General features: G+C 37.1%; 1 protein-coding gene across 1 annotated transcript; it reads right to left on the bottom strand.

Annotated features, from left to right (window-relative positions):
- Window positions 1-2,152: 2,152 nt before the first annotated feature.
- SULT6B1 (sulfotransferase family 6B member 1) lies at window positions 2,153-20,547 on the bottom strand (the record flags this gene model as incomplete). Its single annotated transcript, XM_081264098.1, has 7 exons — window positions 2,153-2,283; window positions 5,071-5,227; window positions 8,493-8,587; window positions 11,837-11,963; window positions 15,468-15,557; window positions 19,032-19,144; window positions 20,349-20,547. The coding sequence occupies 7 exons, from the start codon at window positions 20,545-20,547 to the stop codon at window positions 2,153-2,155; spliced, it is 912 nt and encodes a 303-aa protein (XP_081120224.1).
- Window positions 20,548-20,830: the final 283 nt, after the last annotated feature.

The following is a 20,830-nucleotide window of genomic DNA, read 5'->3' as shown; positions in this document are numbered from 1 at the left end:
CAACATGGGGGCACAATGCGAAATGCTCAACAAACTTCCTTCCAAACATGACTCTAACCTCACATTATTTCATTTCACCACTTCTACATATGCATCAGGAAGTGGAATCTCATTTTTAGAGCAGAGGTAAAATACACCAAAATCAGTGCCCTTTTCCTGGTTTCTTAAAATCATCTTAAAACTTTTGTCTTTTTCTCTGTTTCTTTAATTTTATTGTAATTTAAACTGCAAATTGGCATAAACACTATGGAAAGCAGTATGGAGATTCCTCAGAAAACTTGGAATGGAACCACCATTTGACCCACCTATCTCACTCCTGGGTTTACACCCAAAGAACTTAAAATCAGCATATTACAGTGATGCAGCCACACCAATGTTTATAGCAGCTCAATTCACAATAGCTAATCTATGGAACAAGTGTAGGTGCCCTACAACAGATGAATGGATAAAGAAAATGTGGTTCATATACACAATGAAATATTACTCAGCCTTAAAGAAGAATGAAATTATGGCATTTGCAGGTAAATGGATGGAACTAGAGGATATCATGTTAAGTGAAAATAAGTCAATCCTCAAAAAACAAAGGCCAAATATTTTTTTCTGATAAGCAGATGCTTATCCTTCAGTGTCATCTCTGATTCTTACTTGTTCTGGTTCTCTGCTCCTTCTTTGCTCTGGGTCCTGATGGTGTATTTACTGGGAGATAAGCTATGTACATAGTTTTAAAGAACTTTTATCCAACATTTTTTGGAAATTTTTTAAAGGGGGAAATTTTCAGTTTACTTAATTTGCCATACTTTTAGAAATTGTAATCCTCAAAACATTTTTTCTTAACATTTCTATGAATCATTCTATTCTTAACTGCACATAATTTAGTTTTATAGTAGAAGTAGCTGCAGTGTAAACAGTAAAGATTATTAAGAGGTTAGGAGGTATCAAACAGCAGATTCATTTTAGAATATTCTCTATTTCTTAATTCCATGGGCTTTGTGGCAAGAAGTCCTTTATGATAGAATAATACAATCTCTCACCTTTAACTTTGAGTTAAAAATTGTATTCAGGGGCTGGGGTTGTGACTCAGTGGTAGTGTGCTTGCCTAGCATGTTTGAGGCACTGGGTTTGATTATCAGCACCACATAAAATAAATAGACAAATAAAATAAAGATATTGTGTCTATTACAACCAAAAATATCTTTTAAATGAATTCAATAGGGCTGGGGTTGTGGCTCAGTGGCAAAGGGTTTGCCTCACACATGTAAGGCACTGGATTCAGTCCTCAGCACTACATAAAAATAAATAAACAAAATAAAGATATTGTGTCCACATATAAATTATAAATTCAATTATAAATTTAAAAAATTAAATTTTTTAATGTATTCAATAGAAAAATAAAGTTTCTTGACAGCTTCCATATGGCCTTCTGCAGTAATATACACAGAGCAGTTGAGCAGTGTATTTTTCTTGAATCAAACATAATATCATTTATTCAACTAATGTCAATACAGAGTCAGAATTAAATTTTCCCCAACAGTAAGTGCTTTGATCCATAGTGGGAAAACGTAAGAGTAATTACAAGGAAAGTACAAAAAATGGTGCATCACATGAAGAGCTCTTCATCTATGCTCAAACACAGATCTAGGCATGTTTCTGATAGTATCTACTAATGCCCATTTGTGAACTCAGAGCACAAGGGAAGTTAAAATCCCAATGTAGCCTGGTGCGGTGGCACACACCTGTAATCACAGCAGCTCAGGAGGCTCATACAGGAGGATTGCAAGTTCAAAGTCAGTCTCAGCAAAAGCATGGCCCTAAGCAATTCAATGAGACCCCATCTCCTGGGGATGTAGCTCAGTGGGAAAGTACCCCTGAGTTCAATCCCCGTATACCCCCCTCCCCCCCAAAAAAAAACCAGTATAACACATTAATAATAGTGTCCTTTTGGGACAGATAAGTGGACCTTTTCTTCAAAAGGTGAACAAACTTAAATTTGCGCTCAAGGACTTCAGATGTTATCATTATTATTGAATTTATATTATTCAGATTTAAATGTTGTTTCGTTATCATTATTTAATTATTTGAATTTTTCATAATTATCTAAATTCAATTATGATTAAGGAAAAGAAAACATTCAGGCCTGCTGACTTGGCCAGAATCAAGCCTGGCAATATGATTCATACTTCAGCTTTATTCCCAGGGGAGTGCCTGTTAAGAGCTCTTGGAATTTTTCATCCATTTCCTGGTTCTGAGTTTCACTGAACAAGTTTTTCCAATCACCAACTTCACCTACAACACAAAAACGCGGCAGACCCAGACATCTGTTAGAATATTTTTTCTTGGTTTTAAGGTATGCCCTACCTGATTTTATTATTTTTGTGCGTGCAGTATTTCAGCTTTGAAATGTGAAAATGAACACATGAAAAAAAAATTAGACAGCATTAAAAACTAATATAATTTTCCTTGTAAAATGAACACTATCCACTGGAGCTGCTGCAAGGTGGTGTGACATCACTGGGGGAGAAAAGACTCAGTCTTGATGGACTCCTACCACCACTCCTCTCCCAACATCTGGGATCTAAAATTCCACTTTGTGAGGTTAATTTTTTTTCCTCTCTAAAGTCTTTTAAATACTTTAAATACCCTTTGAAAAGTAGCAATTTTTATCAGGTTTTGGTTAAGATAATGAAAATTTTGCAAAAATTTAATAACTCTGCCTACCATGAGGGTATGTTATTTCTGTCTTTAGAATCTTTTGATGGTTTGTGTTGAAATTGTAAATTCTATATTGCATAATCTTTGAAGTGTTTGTTGATATAGAGGGTTTCATGACACAAGGAAAAGCTTATCATATATTAAGGAAATGAAATAAAACACAAAACTGTTTACAAATGTCAACTACATAAAGCATGAACAGAAAAAAGGCTGGGATAAAATGCGCCTTTGTTAGGAAACATTTAAACTTTTGACAACATTTGTAAATGGTTTTGTGTTATATTTTAAGGCTTTTCCACATTTTTCTGTGCTGTGAATTTTCTAAAAAAAAATATTTAAAACTATTACTTTGTTGACTTCAGAATTTTTCTATCCTGAATAGTAATTTGATTAACAATATATGGAAAAGTTCAATTTTTCCCTTCCATAAAGCTAATAATAAGGCATAAAAATTAGGAGTAGTTAGGAATCAGACCAAAGCCGGGTTTGCGTTTAATGTTTCATTCATACTGGATTTTTAAAATGGGTCTTCAACTGAAAAATGTATAGTAGAATAATGCAAATGAGGCTCTATTCCTGATTCCATTGTTTATTAGCTACATGACAAAGAAGAAGTAATAACTTTGGCTCCTTTCCTACATTTGTAAAATTAGGGATTTGGGGGCTGGGGTTATAGTTCAGCAGTAGAGCATTTGCCTAGCATATAAGACGCATTGGGTTTGATCCTCAGCACCACATAAAAGAAAAGAAACAAAATAAAGGTGTTGTGTCCACCTAAAACTAAAAAAAAATTAAATTAGGGATTTCATATCTTTTTTATTAAGAAATTTGATTCCAACAATATGTTTAATAGATGATCAAATGCCCAATGTTAGCAGGTGTCCTTGCTGTTACATGTGCTGCCTTTAAATTTTGTTATAACATACTTTCATTGCATTATATGCAAAAAAAGAAAAAAGAAAGACTGGGACAAGAATTTAGAGTACTTTGATGAAACTCAATAAATCATCTGTGTCAGGGACACCTAGTTGTCTCTCCAACACTCATTTTCTTCTCTTATATTTAAACAGAATCCTGATTCTAATTGGGTAACACTGTGCCTAGGTTTTGTTGTTGTTGTTGTTTAAATCACATTTTCTAACTATTGCTGCAGAGAGAGAGGTGATCAATGAAATGTAAGTAGTCCCTGAATGGCGCCTCCAGATCGTTCTTTTTAAAGGGGGTTCATTCAGATAATGTGCATGATTCTTTCCCTTGCTGGTTCCTTCAACCTGCCTGGACTATTTTTTCTTAATTGATTTTATTTTTTAAATAAATGACAGCAGAATGCATTACAATTCTTTTTTTTTAAAGAGAGTTTTTTTTTAACACTTATTTATTTTTTATTAGTTTTCGGCGGACACAACACCTTTGTTGGTATGTGGTGCTGAGGATCGAACCCTGGCCGCACGCATGCCAGGCGAGCGCGCTACCGCTTGAGCCACATCCCCAGTCCCCATTACAATTCTTATTACACACATAGAGCCCAATTTTTCATATCTTTGTATATAAAGTATGTTCATACCAATTCATGTCTTCATACATGAACTTTGGATCATGATGTCCATCACATTCCACCATCATTGCCAACCCCCTGACCCCTCTCTTTGCCTCACACCCCTCTGCCCTATCTAGTTCATCTATTCCTCCCATGCTCCCTCTCCCTACCCCACTATAAGTCAGCCTCCTTATATCAGAGTAAACATTGGCATTTGTCTTTTTGGGATTGGCTAATTTCACTTAGCATTATCTTCTCCAACTCCATCCATTTACCTGAAAATGCCATGATTTTATTCTCTTTTATTGCTGAGTAATATTCCATTGTGTATATATGCCACATTTTTTTTTATCCACTCCTCTACTGAAGGGCAATTAGGTTGGTTCCACAGTTTAGCTATTGTGAATCGTGCTGCTATAAATATTGATGTGGCTGTGTCCCTGTAGTATGCTGTTTTTAAGTCCTTTGGGTATAGACTGAGGAGAGGGATAGCTGGGTCAAATGGTGGTTCCATTCCCAGTTTTCCAAACAATCTCCATACTACTTTCCATATTGGCTGCACCAATTTGCTGCTTAGATTTTGAATGCAATGATGGAGTACAGCTGCTCTCTGTGTCATCACAGTTGACAAGCAGAAAGGCAGAAGGCACTCGGTACAATAAAAAGGTTGTGTATGGAGCTGCCAGTTAAGCAGCTCTGCACTGCCTATTCCAGACTTCTTACCATGGAAGAGGAAAATGCAAGATGAAGTTATTGAGATTGCCTGTTATGTGCAAAGTTATTCCCCAAGTGACATGATACCCCAGAAATGAAAGCAAGTTTACCTTTGCGGAACAGGAATGGGCCAACAGCACCATGCGTCTCCTGAGATTTTTCTCTCATCGCTTGGAAGGTACTCTGGGCTGAGATGGTTTGAATCTGTTCCCCAGTTACAGAGAATCCAAAGAACTCAGCAATTTGTTTTATTCCAGCAGTCAGATTCTGAAAATAAAAAATTTAAAGGATAAATATTTTTCCATGGAAATTAAACTGGTGCAAAGAAAAACTCAGAGTGGATTAAGTTTATTAATCAGAGTGGATTAAGATTATAAAGTCTAACTCCCTAGTTAATTTGCTTCTCTCTTAGATTTCTTTGATACTTTTATGTAAGTATTCAAGATATCATTATAATACATTCTACATTGATTGTACTCTGTAGTTTCAATTTATGACACTCACTGAACTAGATTATAGTATTTAGAATATAAATAATGATAGTAGCATTAATTAGGTAGATTAGAATTTCATCTAGGATGATATCCATTGTATTAAAAAGCATCAGCTTAGACCACCCAAGGAAACTAATGTATTTATATGAATTTATTCAAATCTTTCTTCAAAATCCTATTTGTAGCTAATGTTTAATTCCACCAAATAAGTCTAATTTTTAAAGTCATAAAAGCTTGGAGTTGGGTAAAGTGGTGCATGCCTATAATCCCAGTGACTTAGGGAGCTGAGGCAGGAGGATGGCAAATTTGAGACCAGCCTCAGTAACTTAGCAAGATCCTGTCTCCAAAAATAAAAAGGGTTCTGGGGCTGGGGCTCAGTGGTAAAGTGCTTGCCTGGCACACGTCAGGCACTGGGTTAGATCCTCAGCACCACATAAAAATAAAATAAAGGTATTGTGTCCACCTACAACAACAACAACAAAAATACATTATAAAATTTTAAAAAATAAAAAGGGCTGTGGATGTAGTTAAGTGATAGAGGTGCCTCCAAGTTTAATCTCCTGTACTAGGAGAAAAAAAAAAGAAAAAACCTTGAAAGAATCTTAAAATTTATCTTGTCTAATTAACCATGTAAATCATGATCCACCCAACACTGTGTCATAAATATTCTAGAACAGGTTTTTAAACTGTATTCTACAAAACGCTAATGTACCGTAAGACAGCTGTAGACATTTCATGGAGGGAAAAAAAGAAGGGTGATGGGGGTCAAATTCGTTTAAAATCCTTGAGATAAATGAAGGCAAGATTATTTTTCTTTAGACTCTCTCAGAGCCTTTAATGTACTGATCAATCTACAGTGTGGCTCTCCAGAGGAGCTGGCTATGTAATATAGCACTTCCTAAATCTGTTTGTACAAACAGCCTCCTTCCAATTTCCAAAAAAGAAATACTAACATCTGGGGCAACACTGCTAGTCTATGGAGCACAAGTTTCAGAAGCATTATTTCAAACTAGAGGCAGAAAAGACTAACTTAAAATGTCTTCCATGTAATATAAATACATCAAATAAACAGAAAAGGTGGATTAAATTGCATGTGCTTTTGATAAGAATATCTCAGGAAAATAGTGTGAACTCAAATTAGGGAGCATTTAACACACTCCCTTCCCTTTGACACACTTTCTTCCTTGAGGATCCAGGACTCTGATTTCCCACCTCCCTCACTAACTGCTTCTTTACTGATTCCTCCTCTTCTCAAATTCTTTATATCAGTCATCTCCAGGACTCCATTCTCGGTCATCTTCTCTTTTCTCTCTCTACACCTACATATGAAATCTCTGCCTTAAATGCCATCTGTGTGTCAGTGATGCCCAAATTTTATTTACACCTCCCAACTCTCTGTATTCAAGACTTTTATGCTCGACTGCCTACTTGACCTTTTCTTACTTAAACTTATCATGCCCCAAACAAAACCTCTGATTTTCCCCACAGCGCTGCTTCACCTAATGCCATCTCCAATTCACTTGGTGGCATTGGAGTCTTATTTGACTCCTCTTTCTCTCCACACCTTCCCTTCCATCTAATCCACCAGAAAATCCTATTGACTCTTCCTTCAACATTTATCCAGCATTTAACCACTTCTCCTACCTGCACTGCCCCTTCCTGGCCTAAGTTTCCATCTTCCCTGGAAGATGCCTGGATTAGGGCAGTAGCCTCTTCACAGGTCTCTCTGCACTATCTTTGCTCCAGTCTATACTCACATACCAGCCAAAACGATCCTGTTAAAAACACACCAGTGGCTTCCCGTTCCATTCAGAGTGACAGCAGGAGTCATTTCAATGTCCCGCCATCCTAATGCTGTCACTCCACCCTCAAGGTGACTCTCTCGATTCTCTTCTACTGACCTAGGCCTGGCTGCCTTCTTGCTGTACCTTAATCACGTGAAGAAATCAGGGACTCTGCTCTGGTTGATTTCCTCTGCCTGCAAAGTTTTTCCTCCAGTTACCTATTTGGCCCACTCCCTCACCTCCTTCTCAGCTTTGTTCAGATCACATCCCCCCATAGGAGCCCAACTGACCACCTTATTTTATACGGGGAGTTGTGCAGCATTCTAATCCCCCACCCGCTGGCACTTCCAATCTTTCTTAACCGGTTATGTGTATTTTTTTCCCCCACATACTACGTACATTTTCAAATTTTCAATTTTATTATATTTATTGTTTATCATTCTGTCTTCCGTCCTTCTCCTGGTAAGTAAGTTCTTCCAAAGCACTGAACTTTGTCTAGCCTGAGACTGATGTATCACTCAGGCCAAAACAATGTTGAGTTAACAGTTTTTTAAAAATAACACAAACTGGTGCATGCCTGTAATCCCAGCTACCCAAAAGGTTGAAACAGGAGGATGGCAAGTTTGAGGCCAACTTGGGCAATTTAATGAGACTCTGTCTTAAAATAAGATTTTTTAAAATATATTTATTTTTTAGTTGTAGTTGGACTCAATATCTTTATTTATTTATTTTTATGTGGTGCTAAGGATTGAACCCAGGGCCTCACAAGTGGCTCAGTGAGTGCTCTACCACTGAGCCACAACCCCAACCCTTAAAACAAGATTTTTAAAGGGATGGGGATGTTATTCAGAGGTAGGGTGCTCTCAATTTCAGTCCCCAGTATTGCAAAAATAAATAGACATACAAAGAAATAAAAATAACATAAGCTGGAAAAAATCAATTCACAATCAAATGCATGTTCAATTAGATCAACTGACACTAACCTAATTTTTTTCCATTACTAATTTGGACTATCCATTATGAAGAAAGAATAAATCAGTTACTCTTAAGTTGTTAAGTGTTGTTTTATTTCTGTTAAGTAACAACTTAAGCATTTATGTATGGTTAGATTGTTTTCTAGTAGTGTGTTGCATATTTGGAATATTTTAAAATTGAATATCATATTTGACCATACAACCAGACCTGGTAAATATGTGCCGCACATTGTAACTTATAATAAGTCTTGCTCTAGAATATCAATGAGCATAGTCTTACCGCTTTCAGGTCTTCATATAGTATGAACTTAACATTTTCATTGTCCAGGTGTTTGTTCCAATTGATTGCAAAATCAAAATAGCTTCCCCAAGAAACTAAAAACACAGGGAAAAAGACTTCATATATAGGGAATTTTACAAAACTGAGGTAAAAATGATAGTTAATTTATGCCCTAAAAATTGTTAATAAAGCAGACATATTATTTCTATATTCTTGTCTTCAAAAGCTGGTGGGTATTTTACATATATACAGAATCTCAATTTAAATGCTAAAGTTTTATTGTCAATACTTAAGTATATTTATTTTTCACATAACTCACAGTTGAAAAAGCATATTTATACATTCAGTGCATAAAAAAATCAGGGAGAGGATAAGTAACCACTTTAAGGCCACACCATTAGTACACTACAGGTATTGCTATCATTCAGTCAGTCTGACAACAGAGCTGGTACTGCTTAAGGGAGGTAGAAAAATGGGAAACAGAATTCTCTATACTGTCTTACCTCCTGAAGGCTGAATGCGTATCTTCACTTTATAATTAAGGAAGTTGAAGTTCAGAGAGATCAAGTGTCTTGCTTATATCACTCAGGTATAAAGTCATGTGAATCTGGGTTTACTTTTGAGCTCTACTACTTAATGGCTATGTGACCTTGCCACGCCTCTACTTTCTTCATTAGGAGATGGGGATAATAAGAATATTATCTTATGAGGATAATACTTTTCTCCAGTATTATCCTTAATAATTATAGTGAGAATTAAAGTTCAATACTGGGTTTTGTCATACCACCTGACATGTAGTAACTTCTTAGTAACTGGTATCCATCGTAATTTGTCCAATATTAATTATTATTATATAATGAGTGATGAAGCCCAATCCAGGCCGTCTCATTCCAAATCTGATGTTTCCAGTGCATTCAGTTGCCTTTATAAGTTGCATCTAAGAAATGTGCAAGGCAGAGCTTCTATCCAAGTTATCACTGCCAATCAACTAATTGTGGTAAGAGAATGAATAGGGTGACAAAGATTCCCTAAAACAGGTTGCCCCACCCATAAGAAATTTCTCATCATTGACTGTTGTTCTCTTGTGTCATTAATTGAATGACATTTCAGATTTGCGTTAACTGCATCTGTACAGTCTTAGTGAAGAGTTATTAGACAAAACAAAGCATTCTTTTTTAAATTTTTTTTCTTAGTTGTCAAAGGAACTTTATTTTATTTATTGATACCTGGTGCTGAGAATCAAACCCAGTGCCTAACATATGCTAGGCAAGCGCTCTGCCACTGAGCCACAACCCCAGCCCCCAAACAAAGCATTCTTAATGGTGCTTCCTATGTACCCTTTATGGTCTTTTCTTTCTGCTCTTCTCAATCTCAATATTTAATCTTTGCTTGGGAGCCAGCACTGTGCTCAGTGTTCACACAGGTGGGATGTTACAGCATTTTCTGTGCTGATCACCTTTTTAAAAAGTCCTTTTGGTTGATGTGTGTGTATAATGTATACATATAATATGTACATATTATATATTACTCAGCTTTAAAAAAGAAAGACATAGTGCCATTTATTTATTTATTTATTTTTGGAGCTGGGAATTGAACCCAGAACCTTGTGCATGCAAGGGAAGCACTCGGTGAACTGAGCTATATCCCCAGTCCTTATTTCTAATAATATGAATGACCCTGAAGAACATTTTGCTAACTGAAAGAAGCCAGACACACACATACACACATACCTATATTATCTCATCTTAATGTGGAACCTAGAAAAAGTTGAATACATAGAAATAGAGAGTAGGGGGGCTGGAGTTGTAGCTCAGTGGTACAGTGCTTGCCTAGCATGTGTGAGGCACTGGGTTCAGCACCACATAAAAATAAATAAATAAAATAAAGGTGTTATGTCCATCTATAACTAAAAGTAAAAAGAAATAGTGAGTAGGATGCTGTTTCCCAGGTGTGAGGGAGAGAGGTAATGGGAAGATGTAGATCAGAAGGTACAAACTTGTAGGTATGCAGTTTTGAATTATTCAGTTGTGAATTGGTCTAGAGATCCAGTGTACAGCATGAGGACTAGATAGTTAATAACATTGTACACTGAAAATTTGGTAGGATAGTAGATTTTGGCTGCTGTCTCCACATACAAAAAAAAATAGCTATGTAACATGATGCATGTGTTCATTTGCTTGACTGTAATCATCATTTATATATATATATATATATATATATATATATATATATATATATATATACATAATGCTGTGGTGCATGCTTGCAATCCCAACAACTCATGAGGCTAAGACAGGAACATCACAAATTTGAGGCCAGCCTCAGCAGCTTAGTGATGTCCTGTCTCAAAATAAAAAAGGGCTGGGGGGTGTGGCTCAGTGATAGTGGGCCTCTATTTCCAGTACTGAAAAAAAGAAAAGAAAGCAAGAAAGAAGAAGGAAAATGGTTCTTTAAAAGTAAACTGACGGGGCTGGAGATGTGGCTCAAGCGGTAGCGCGCTCGCCTGACATGCGTGTGGCCCGGGGTTCGATCCTCAGCACCATATACAAACAAAGATGTTGTGTCTGCCAAAAACTAAAAAATAAATAAAAAATTTTAAAAAAAAAGTAAACTGACAAAACTTCTTCCCTAGGGCCATCTGGCGTCAATTCTTTCTTCTACTACACTGCAAAGACTCAAAGAAGATACTATTAATGGAAGTCTTTATTGTTCCACCACTGTACTCATGGCCACTTATAATCAGTGGTACCACAGGCAAATAATCTAATTTTTTTTATTAGTTTCATCATCTGTGAATGAGGCCTTACTCATGGTTTGTTATGTAAGTGAAATTATGCACATAGGACACTTAATTTAGTGCCTGAAGGATTGGTAGACACTAGCAAACTGTGATTATTAATGACCAGAGGTAAAATATTAACATGTTCTAATGAAAACTTACTTCCTTTCTGGCAAACAAATGTCTTACATGTAGCTGCTCTGAGTCAGGATTTTTAAAAAAATCTTTTTTGGTTTTTATCATTGTGTTACCTAGTGAGTTAAGAGACTGAACTAGAAATGCTTTTCTATGTGACTCCATTAAAGACCTTGTCCCATCCCCTGTTCCATAGCCATTCAATACTCCCAGTCAACATATGAATTGTCCAGCTTATTTTTAAATCAGTAATGCATTGTAATTTCTTGATGCCCAGAACTAGTGGTGCTACAAAACTTCATTTGAATGCAACTTTTTAGTTCCTGGATCTACCTAAAACGTTTCTTTCTTACTCTAAAACACCTTTGAGTTTTCATATATAGGTGGTCATCGGTTGAAATAAGGAGGATTCTTTTACCAATAGCCATACCTTGTCCTTTCATGAACTGTCTGAAGAATTCATCCCAAGAGGCATAGCTTGGAATATCAGGGACATCATTGTGGAAATGGAAAAAAGATACCGCTGTATCTTTAGGGTTGCGGAATATCACCAATATCTGGGGAGTGAAAACCAAGTTAATTTATTTAGGTCTATGTTTTGAACATTGGAAGAGTGAAAGGGGGAGCAGTGTCATTGTGTCCAGATGTATATTTTGCACAATTGTGTTAAGAGAGAGAGAAAGAAGGGCAGTCAGAAAGAAGTCGCAGATGGGGAAGCCTGGGCAGAGGGGAGGAAGAAAGAGGAAGGCAAGGAAGATGGATGTGGTTGCAGGGGGCCTTGGCTAATGATGACTTCAGAAAGTAAAAATGTGTGTGCAGATGATAGAAATAAGGAAAACAGAGCACATGCACCAGGGGAGTCACAGGAGTATCCTGTGAAAGGCTAAGCCCCCAAATAAAATTAAAATTGCAAAATAACTTTAAAGACCATAAAGTTAGAACTGGTGGAGAAGATCAAAGAATGGCAAGATGCACTGTCTGGGGACCAAGGTATGAGGTTTGTGCAAGACCGTGATGTAGATGAAGAAGAACCACTAAACTGCCACCTTCTGTCTTCTCTGACGATGATAGAGTTTTTTTGGATGAAAATAAAAAGCAAAATAAACACTGTACAGAGCAAATTGAAAGAGAATCAAATATTGTGGTAGGGTGCCTAGCCAGGTGCTCTCCCAGTATTCTGGCTTCCAATCTGATATTTTGTGTTTCAAACCAAGGATTCTGGAAAAGGTCACTGAGCATATTGGTGAACTCTGGGTATTCTAGGTCACACAGAAAAGCTCAGGTGACTAGAAGCAGGCAGAGGTCATTTCACTTACAGAACGTGAGGGAGACACAGATGGTGCAAAGTTCCACTTGCAATTGTGACCTCCATGTAGGCAAAATTTCTCCAGGTGGCTAAATAGATTCAAGGCAACATAAAGGAGGAGGCAGTGACCAGTAGGGGGCAACCTGGGTCCTCTCAGATACTGACACTGCTGAGAGCAGGATTTTTGTACATGGTTTCTAATTAATAGATTTGAATTGCTTTTGATTGCTTGTATGAAAAATAGAAGAACGTCAGTGGGAAGCAGGAGCAATTAGGCATATAAAGCTAACCAGTACTCAAGTGCAAAGGAGGCTAAATCATTAATGAATATAAACGTATCTGAATTTTATTTTATCCTGAGAGGACCATCGTTAACAATTTCATGGGTGATTGACCTAAAGATTCAGATCTATTTCTATCAAATCAGTAGATAACATGAAACTGAGAGGGAAATAGGATCCCCAAACACCTTGTGCATCTAAAAAAAATGAACTAATGCTAACAGTATAAAATTTTTTCCCCTGAGCTGGAGGTGTGGCTCAGTGATAGAGTGCTTGCCTAGCATGTGCAAAGCCCTGGGTCAGTCCCTTTACTTGGGAAAAAATTTTTCCCACGCAGGGAATCAACCCAGGGCTACGCACATGCTAGGCATGTGCTCTCCTACTGAGCTACACCCCAGCTTCTTTTTTTTTAAATTATTATTTTAGCAGGGACTCACTAAATTATGGAGGTTAGCCCTGAACTTGCATTCCTCCAGCTTGAGCCTCCTGAGTCACAGAGATTAAAAGAGGGTGGACCACTGTGCTGGCCATAACAGGGTAAAATTGAATATTCAGAAACATAAATTATTAAAACAAATTTTAAAAAAAGAGATAAATGGGCTGGGGTTTTGACTCTGATTTAAAGCTTACCATTCCCCCCTATCCAAATTTAGTATATTCTTGTCATTTGAAGGATTTTACGTTTGAGGCTTTAACTCATTGAACACTTTGGTTTGCAGTAATTCATGATTTCACAAAGACAGGAACTTGAATTGAGAAAACCAATAGGTGAGAGTATGAACAAATCCTAAGCATCCACCTCTTAACCCATCTGTTGCTCTTTTCTTGCCCTTGTATCCTTTTTTTAATATTTATTTTTTAGTTATAGGTGGACACATATCTTTATTTTTGTGTGGTGCTGAGGATTGAACCCAGTTCCTCATGTGTGTTAGGCAAGCGCACTACCTCTGAGCCACAATCCCAGCCCCGCCCTTGTATCCTGCCAGGTGCAGTGGTGCACATCTGTAATCTCAGCTATTAGGCAGGAAGATTTCAAATCCAAGGCTGGTCTCCTCTACATCTTGACCAGACTTGTCTCAAAATTTTAAAAAGTAAAAAGGGCTAGGAATGTAGCTTAGTAATAGAGCAAACCCTGGGTTCAATCTCCAGTAACCCTTCCCCCTACGAGAGAGAGAGAGAGAGAGAGAGAGAGAGAGAGAGAGAGAGAGAAAAGAAAGTGACCAAATGCATTATAAATTACTTCAGCTCTGTTTGTAATGAAATCATTAAGAGGAAAAAAAAAGGCCATCTAGATTTGTGATTATGTTAACTGCATTAAACAGAAAATTGTACGTTAAAGTATTATTTCTAATTTCGTAGATTTTCAACATAAGGAAAAACTGTTTTATAGAGTTGTACAAAGTTGGCTTAGTACAATTTAGGGAATAGAGGATTTACAATTGGATGTGCTCAGTCTTGGTCCAGACAATCACTTAGTGGAATTAAAACACCCACTGGGAATAGAGCAGACCATTTTTAAGGTATTTTCCAATTCTAGGCTCCCAGGATTCTTGTATTGTAGCCACAGGTGGATAATTCTAGTCCCACTTTCCTAATGTTTTCCATCCTCCTCTTCTTTCCTCCTCTATTCCTCTTGTCTCTCACCCCTGGCAGTTTAATCCAACTGTTTTCTTTTCCTTTCTTTGACGTTACTTCACTATTTCCCATTCTTCTTTGTGGCATTCAAAAGTTTAAATCTTGATTTTTAACTCACTCTCATTCTTACCTTCTGAGACAGAGAAAAGAGGCACCAAGAAAAAAGAATGGGGCAGGAGGAGACCAGGGAACAGAAAACAAAAAGGACCAGGTAAGAACTAATAATTATAAGAAATAGATTAATGAATCAAGATTTTTCAACAAATGATCAGACTAGCCAAAGCACAAGTAGTTCTGCATGCATGGCATGAAATTTATTATTATGTGTGAAATGCAGAAATAAAATAGTTTCAGATCTCAGGCAAGGAGTGATTACCAGAAATAATCAAAGGAAAATTTCTGCTCATCTTACTAGGCTGTATTCTTTTGTTAAACACTCTAAAATAGTCTAGTGGGGTTCTGAAATCTACTAATTGTATAAAACAAATTACAAAATGCTACTCCTTTCATTCTATGCATTTGTCTTATATCTTAGTCCAAAACGCATTGGACTTGAACATAACCATAGCAAATATATCTGAAAAAAGAAACAACAGCAAAAGAAATACTAAATCTCATATTTTGATTATCAGCATTCAATGAGAAAACTCATCATGTTTCTCAAAAAGCTAATAGCTATGGGGCTAGAGTATAACTCAATGTTAAAGTGCTTTTCAGGCATATGCAAGACTTTGGGTTCCTTCCCTGGTACCACAGTAAAAACAAATGGAAAAAAAAAAACAGCCAATATATACACATAAAAATTGCAAATTCAAATACCAATAGGAAGGGACACTCACCTTGACTTTATGTTCCAGGATGGATCCAGGTAATTTGTCATAATGGAGGTGAGTTGTCAAAATCCTTGGTGACGGAAACTGTTTCATTCTCTTTAAAACATACAAAGTAAGATGAAAGAGCAGGTGTCGTGCATTTGTGTGTGTGTGTGTGTGTGTGTGTGTGTGTGTGTGTGTGTGTTGAATCACCCCTAGGTGTGGCATCTAAATAAGAGCTTCAAGCACCACTATCACTGCTTCTTCATTTCTCCTGCTCCCCCTGCAAGCAATTCAATAAAATGTCCTTGCTGGATCCTGCCTATTAATTTCCAATGTTTGTTGTTGCTTAATATTTTTTTGTTTACTTTTTTCTACAGTTGTTTCAAATCTCTTTTGTTCAAGACAGTTTACAATTTGCAATCTGCTCTTTCACTTATTTGGAGCTTTTCACATTCAAGTTCTTTTAATGGAAATATTCAAGTCTTCCCACAGCTTCTGTAAATCCATTTTTAACATCTAGATCTTTTTTTAACCAACTAAATTTCCATGCAAATATCCCAACAGGGGGCTGGGGCTGGGGCTCAGCTGTAGCACACTTGCCTGGCATGTGTGAGGCACTGGGTTTGATTCTCAGCACCACATATAAATAAATAAAATAAAGGTCTATCAACAACTAAAATAGATACATAAATAAATAAATAATACAACAGAACTTGAAAGTCCAAAGAATTACTTAAATATCTAGGAAATATATTACAAAAGAAATTCTTGTCAGTATGAGAATTATAAGGTGATTGATTCTTTTTTTGTGTGTGTGTATGGTGTTGGGGACTGAACCCAGGGCTTTGTGCATTTGAGGCAAGCACTCTACCAACTGAACTATGTCCCCAGCCCTGGTGATTAATTTTTTTCTGTTATCTATCTCTACTGATAATTTTGGAAATCAAGTTTTCTATTTAATCTGCCAGGATAAAGGGTTTTAACTTAAAATCAGACCTTTAGATCATGTCATGGTGTGGATGGGGGATAACACTAAGTCTTCAAGTTTAAGTTCCACATATTTAACAGTCACTCTGTTTGCTATGGCTACGGTATACCTACTTTTTTCAAGTGATAAGATGATATTTGAACATTTGTAGCCAATTGTAAACGTTTAGCACAAACCTCAACTCAAGAAGGGAAGTAAAAAATGAGATTTTGAAAAGGAAAATATTTAAGTCAACAATATTGAAGTCAACAATTGGGTCCAAGTGATGATTAGCAGTGATCATATCTGATTTACATCAAATAGTATTTGAAGTACTTTTACATTCATTCACAACAATCCTTTCAAGTAGATATTGAAACCCCCATTTTAGAGATTAAGACCAGGCTTTGAGATTTTAAATGCTTTGTGTAAAATTACACAGGTGGTAATTTTCAGATTAAGTGATAGAGTACTGTTTCTACTAAATTACATGGCCCCAAATCACACTGTGACACATGAGAAATAGAAAGGTTATTCAAAGGATTAGAAATATATCCCCAGGGAAAATGACAGTTAACTGCCACAAAATTAGATAAATATATAATACTGTGTTTATGAAAATGTATAGTATAGCCAAACTATGCCATGTAAAGACTATTTTATTTCAGGAAATATATGCATTCTAGAAAGGTTTTCTGTAAATTGAAAAGATTTGTTTGAGGTTACTTGTTTGGAAATTAAAAGACTTTCCTAGAGAAACAATCAAAAATGTGAAAACTTATGACTCAGCATCCCAAACCCAATTTCAATTTTTTAAAATGTTATTTACTTATTTTGGTGCTGGGGATTGAACCCAGAGCTTTGTACATGCAAGGCATGCACTCTACCAACTGAGCTATACCCCTAGCCCTCCTATTTGAATTTTAAGAAGAACCTGCTTATCTCAGTGATAGGCAATAACACAAGCAAATACAATAAGAAAGGTTATATTGGTAAGGTGCATAACAACAAGTGAGATGACCTGTGACCCACATAATTAGTTTTTAAAAGAGAAGCTGGAAAGCTAGACATGTGTTAGCATCATTTCAAATGGTTGATGTTAAGCACGGTTATTAGGGGAAAGGTTTTGCAAGGACCCGGAGAAGTTAATGGGATTTTTCATTGGTTTCTCCAATTTAAAAAAAAAAAAAAAAGCTTCTTAAATCTCCTGTCCACCCATCCTGCCTGTATGTCTGAACCTGACCCGACTGAGCCTCTACCAATTGTCCTTTAGTGCAGATGACCCTCCCAGGTGTGGGACCTGCGGCCCTGATGTGCCTGCTAGTCCTTCTGATGACTCCTGATGTTCTTTTGCCACCAACCAGACCCAGGACTTGGCACTCGCCTCCCCACCCCACTCCCAGTCAATTATTTCTGCTACTTGGGCCCAATCCATGGAAATGGGCTATCTTAAGTTTGTATTTGTCATCGTGGTAAGACTCTCAGTCACTTTCCATAAGCTATTCCCTAAGTCCCAGTCCAGTGGCTTTCTTCATAGTAACAGCTTTGTCTGCCTGGTGGGAGATTTGGTGGTGAACACTTGTGAAGTTTTATTGAGACTGTGGTCCCCTTAAATACAGCATATCTTTCCCACTGCATTCTGTTGTGTCTAGGGGCAGGGAGAGGATGCTCCCCCTCACTCCTCTTCTGTGTAAGCACTAAGGTCCTCAGGTATGTCCTCGCTTCTACCACTTTCTTGCCTTCCCTGAGCTGCCAGGGAGCAGAACATCCTGACTCACACCCAAGTCCCAGTATTGGAAAGGTGAGAAATACCACGTCGGGTGAGTTGTTAATGCCTTCCCACACATCAGTGACCTAGTCTCTAAGCTATCACTTGGCCCCTTCCCATCCCTCAAACATAAACACCAGAGCATAATTGAGATAGGGAAATAAAAAAAATAATGTCTTGTGAGGAAAAGACCAAAAATGATTCCCATTGTATCCTGCCCTTGTCTGTGTCTTCAGAGGTGAAGCTTTTTAAATTTCAGTTCATTTCCAGAGGTTTCTTAGTTTACTTTCCCCCACTACATTAAAATAACAATAATAATATGGATGGTTATGCAGTGTAATCTTTTTTTTTTTTTTTGGAGGTGGGGTGCAGGGATTGAACTCAGGGGCACTTGACCACTGCGCCACACCCCCAGCCCTATTTTGTATTTTATTTAGAGACAGGATCTCATTGAGTTGCTTAGCACCTCATTAAATTGCTGAGGCTGGCTTTGAACTCAAGATCCTCCTGCCTCAGCCTCCCAAACTGCTGGGATTAAAGGCGTGAGCCACTGAGCCCAGCATGCAATGTAATCTTTAAGACCTCAAATCAGAAAGCATGGGTTCAAATTCTGGTACTTATTAGCCTCTTAACCTTGGGTAAATCTCTAACAGTTGTTTCTTTTGTGAAATGGTAATAAAGGTTGTTTTGTGATAAAATCAGATAATAGCTGGAAAGTACTGAGGATATGGCAAGCACACAATAAATTGTAGCAATTGTTACCATTAACTGAATTCAGCATTGAGGAATCTCCAATGAGGAAGAAATCCTACTATGATAATTTTTTGCAAGTTTAAAGTCTGTTTGTACTAACCTGATATTTTTCTGAGTCTCCACATTCAAGAACTGGGAATTCTGGACATTCATATTTTTTCTTACAAACAGCAAATATTAATTCACTGACAATGTGAAGAACCCAATTTGAACCTATAATAAAATCCAGAAAATAAAAGCTCATTAAGGAATCTTGATATAACAAAGGCATGTGGGTTTAGTACATTCATGATAAAAATGAAAATGTACGGGCTGGGGATGTGGCTCTAGTGATAGCGCGCTTGCCTGGCATGTGTGCGGCCCAGGTTCGATCCTCAGCACCACATACAAACAAAGATGTTGTGTCCGCCGAAAACTAAGAAATAAATATTAAAATTCTCTCTCTTTAAAAAAAATGAAAATGTACAATGAAAAAAGAAAACGTCCAACCATTACCCAATAGGTAGCTTTAGTTCTCCTGTGTTTGAAATAACTCAGGCTATATTTTGTAATAAACAGCATTTACTAATATTAGTGTGAAATCCAATTTATTTTTAAAATTTAAGTTACTTTTCAGATGTCTCCCTTAACAAGAGACATGCTTCTTTTTGAATCTAAAATGTGTCCTTATAAAAAAAAGTTATGTTCTAGAAATGGTTGTTTATTATATCTTATATGTATTATTTTACCTTAAATTAACAAATATTTTCCATAGGAGAATATAATTTTCTTTCTTTTTTTTGGTGATGCTGGGGGTGTATAATTTTGATTTTTAATCAAAACCCAGCAGTGGGTACAAGAAAGAGAAATATTAAATGAAGCTGACTTTAATAAGCAACAGTTCAAATAATTAAAAATAGATGGTATCAAAAAGGGTAATTTAGACTCTTAATATCTCATCCTCCGTTGATAAAGGACTTTTGTAAAAATGATCTGAGAAACTGGAGGGTCCATGTTTGATCCTGAAAAATAACCGGTGATCCAAAAATCATTACATAAGTTACAGAAACAGCCATGCTTTTGCCTTTGGTCAAAAACCAAGATGAAAATCTCTACCACTATCCAAGCTCCATGGCAACTGGACTTTCCCTCCTCCTGCTTCACCTCTGCAGCCCCACCACCCCACACTTCCACCACCCATCATCCACCATGCCATTTACACAGACCTCTTCCTTCAGACACTGGGGTTTTTAAAAACCCAGCTATTCTAGCTTTTGATCTTACCCCCTGTATATTTAGTCTTCTCAAACCCCCCTCCTCACTGGTATCCAGCCAGCTTCATGGAAAGATGAACTGTCTTCATCCCACTTTATCTTGCACCCACCTCCAACCTACTCCTTGTTAAAAATGCGCTTACAGGAAATGATTGGCTATTTACCACACTTTGGGTAAGATGCTAGCACAATGTCATCGCTCCTGGCTTCAAAGGTGTCCATCGCTTGGAAAGTTTCTGAGGTACACATGGTAACTGGGTAAGGAATCCCCTGATAGGTGAACAATAAGCGAGAAAGTGCAGTTTCTTTTGATTTTTCTAAAGCATCATCAATGTACTCAATAAATTTGGACTTATCTGCCATGCTGACTTCCTGCTAGTGAATCTGCTCTGTGCTTGTCCAGGTGCAGGGATTGCTTTTAATGGAGTTAGAATAAAGAACTCCTCCCATTCATCATTTAATTCTCATCCACCTCTTCCCCCTTTTGACATATCATCCTCAACAAAAGGAAAGCCACAGGTGCAAACCAGTGTGAGGATCAGGCAATATTAACCCTGAGTGCCGATTGTATTACCATCTAGGTAACCCGCCCAGTGAAAGTAAGAATGAAATCTTCTAATAGAGGATTAATACATATTAAATATCT

This window comes from Spermophilus citellus, assembly GCF_964194105.1.
Source record: "Spermophilus citellus genome assembly, chromosome: 13".
In the NCBI taxonomy this organism is placed as follows: domain Eukaryota; kingdom Metazoa; phylum Chordata; class Mammalia; order Rodentia; family Sciuridae; genus Spermophilus; species Spermophilus citellus.
This window is presented reverse-complemented; position numbering and strand designations above follow the sequence as displayed.